General features: G+C 44.6%; 1 protein-coding gene across 1 annotated transcript in view; it reads right to left on the bottom strand.

The window, feature by feature from the left end:
• The window catches only part of RPS12 (ribosomal protein S12), a 24,480-nt gene extending 23,450 nt beyond the window's left edge, over positions 1–1,030 (bottom strand). Inside the window, exons 1-3 of the mRNA XM_006885013.1 lie at positions 1,017–1,030; positions 672–891; positions 244–345 (exon numbers count right to left, since the gene is read on the bottom strand). Of these exons, the coding sequence (XP_006885075.1) occupies positions 244–345; positions 672–891; positions 1,017–1,030 (336 nt within the window). The remainder of the gene's footprint in view (positions 1–243; positions 346–671; positions 892–1,016) is intronic.
• Positions 1,031–1,905: the final 875 nt, after the last annotated feature.

The following is a 1,905-nucleotide window of genomic DNA, read 5'->3' on the forward strand; positions in this document are numbered from 1 at the left end:
AAAAAAAAAAAGCAGGCAATGAGTATCTTAAATCTTCTATATTAACTAGAAGTTGAATATTTCAACTGTGTTTGCTATTCAGAATCAGATGTAGCCATTTTCAGGGACCTTAATGATCTCAATTATCCTTAAGGCTCGTACCATGGCTTTAATATTGCCAGCTCTAAACATGTTTCTGCAAAAACATGGAGAGGTAAGCAGAGTAAACAGCTGGCTTCTAAAGAGTTGCACATCCAAACTCACCTTAACAACTACACAACTGCAGCCGACTACTTTGCGGGGCTTTCCTTCTCGGTCAATTTTGCAGAGGCCTACCCACTCCCCCAGTTTCTTATTATCATCAACCTGTCGGAGAAACAAACATCTATTACTAACAGACTATATAATGCTGTATTTGTAAAGTCAATTCTCATGTGGCTGTTCTCAGAATTGGTGACATGGCAATTTCCTCACATGATTCAGTAGAGGGAGCCAGTTGTCATCATGCACAGCACATGGCAGATCACTCTCTACCCCATTTTACACAGAACTTTTTAACACACACCAGGACAGCTTTCTCACTTGCATTAAATATAGACTGCAAGCCTAGGTTGTCCTTATCATCCCGTACTAAAGAGATTAAATTCATTAATGCAAAAAGCAGTTTTTCTAAATGACTCAGAGGTGGTTACCTTTATCAGGTTGATTTGGTGTTCAGCACAAAGGGCCTCTACTAACTTGACATACATAGGCTCATTACAGTTGGATGCAAGCACACATAGATGGGCTTGGCGCTTGTCTAAGGCTTTGGCAGCTTCGCGGATTCCACGTGCTAGGCCATCGTGGATGAGGGCGGTCTTCAGCACCTCTTGTAAAGCGGTATTTACGTCCATTACACCTCCAGCAGCAATGCTGAAACAGAGAGAAAAGTCTCCCAATTACATAAATGCCTTACTCCGCTAAGGCATTACAAACGAGGCAAGCCCAGAGCGCCCCACCAGCTTTGGGGCCCGAGCCTTCCCGCCACCCGCACTCACCCTTCCTCGGCCATGGCGATGGGTTACGGGTGGGGCGGAATCTTGAACGCACTACGAGACAAATAAGACTCTGATTAAGCAATCTTGGTCAGACACAGCAATACTAAATACAGCGCGAAAAAGCAAATTAGTTTCAACCAAAGATTACTCACCCCAGGCCTCCGGACAACTCGGCGGCGACAGAGGAAAAGACGGGACCACGGCGCACGGCGGTATTTAAAGCCGCTCAGGACCCCTGCGCGCATGTGCACTCCCGCCTGGTACAGGGGTGGTTCTCGCAGTGCCGGGCTCTGCACATTTTGTTTCCGTACTTCTCCTCTCCATGAATCCTTGTCGAGTTTAACAGGCGTCGCGTGGACAGCCTCGAGGAAGCCTGTCACGTCAGAGGCGGAGCCTGCACAGGCCCAGAGAGGCAACTATTCTATGGTCTCCGAGAGGGACAAAAAGTTTTGTTTGCAAGCTCTGTTGCGCTTAGCTGGAACGCAGTGCAGTATATTTTGTTATTTTTAAATACAATTTTTTATTTTCTATTAGTTTACTTACAGAGTTCCTATACATTGTTTTTTCACACTGAGTCTTTCCCGTTTCCTTTACTTACACTTTCCAACACCCGTCACGTACGACTATGATCCTTGCCCACCTTCACCCCTCTCCTTTCCCCGGCTTAGATCTACGTTTTGTTGGTTATCTATTTCTACAGTAATAGTCTTCTAGTATTTGTAATAGTATTTGTCTTTATGGGACTGAGTTCTCTTAGAATAATGCTCTCCAGTCCCTCCCAAGTTAGGTAGTGATTGACAAAAACCATTGCTCCTGCGTGCTGCATAGTATTCTATCTTGAGACTGTATCATTTTTTTTTTTTTTGAGACTGTATCATTTTTTAATCCA

The sequence above is a fragment of the Elephantulus edwardii genome, unplaced genomic scaffold (genome assembly GCF_000299155.1).
Source record: "Elephantulus edwardii isolate Elephantulus edwardi_28Jun2011 unplaced genomic scaffold, EleEdw1.0 scaffold00039, whole genome shotgun sequence".
NCBI lineage: Eukaryota > Metazoa > Chordata > Mammalia > Macroscelidea > Macroscelididae > Elephantulus > Elephantulus edwardii.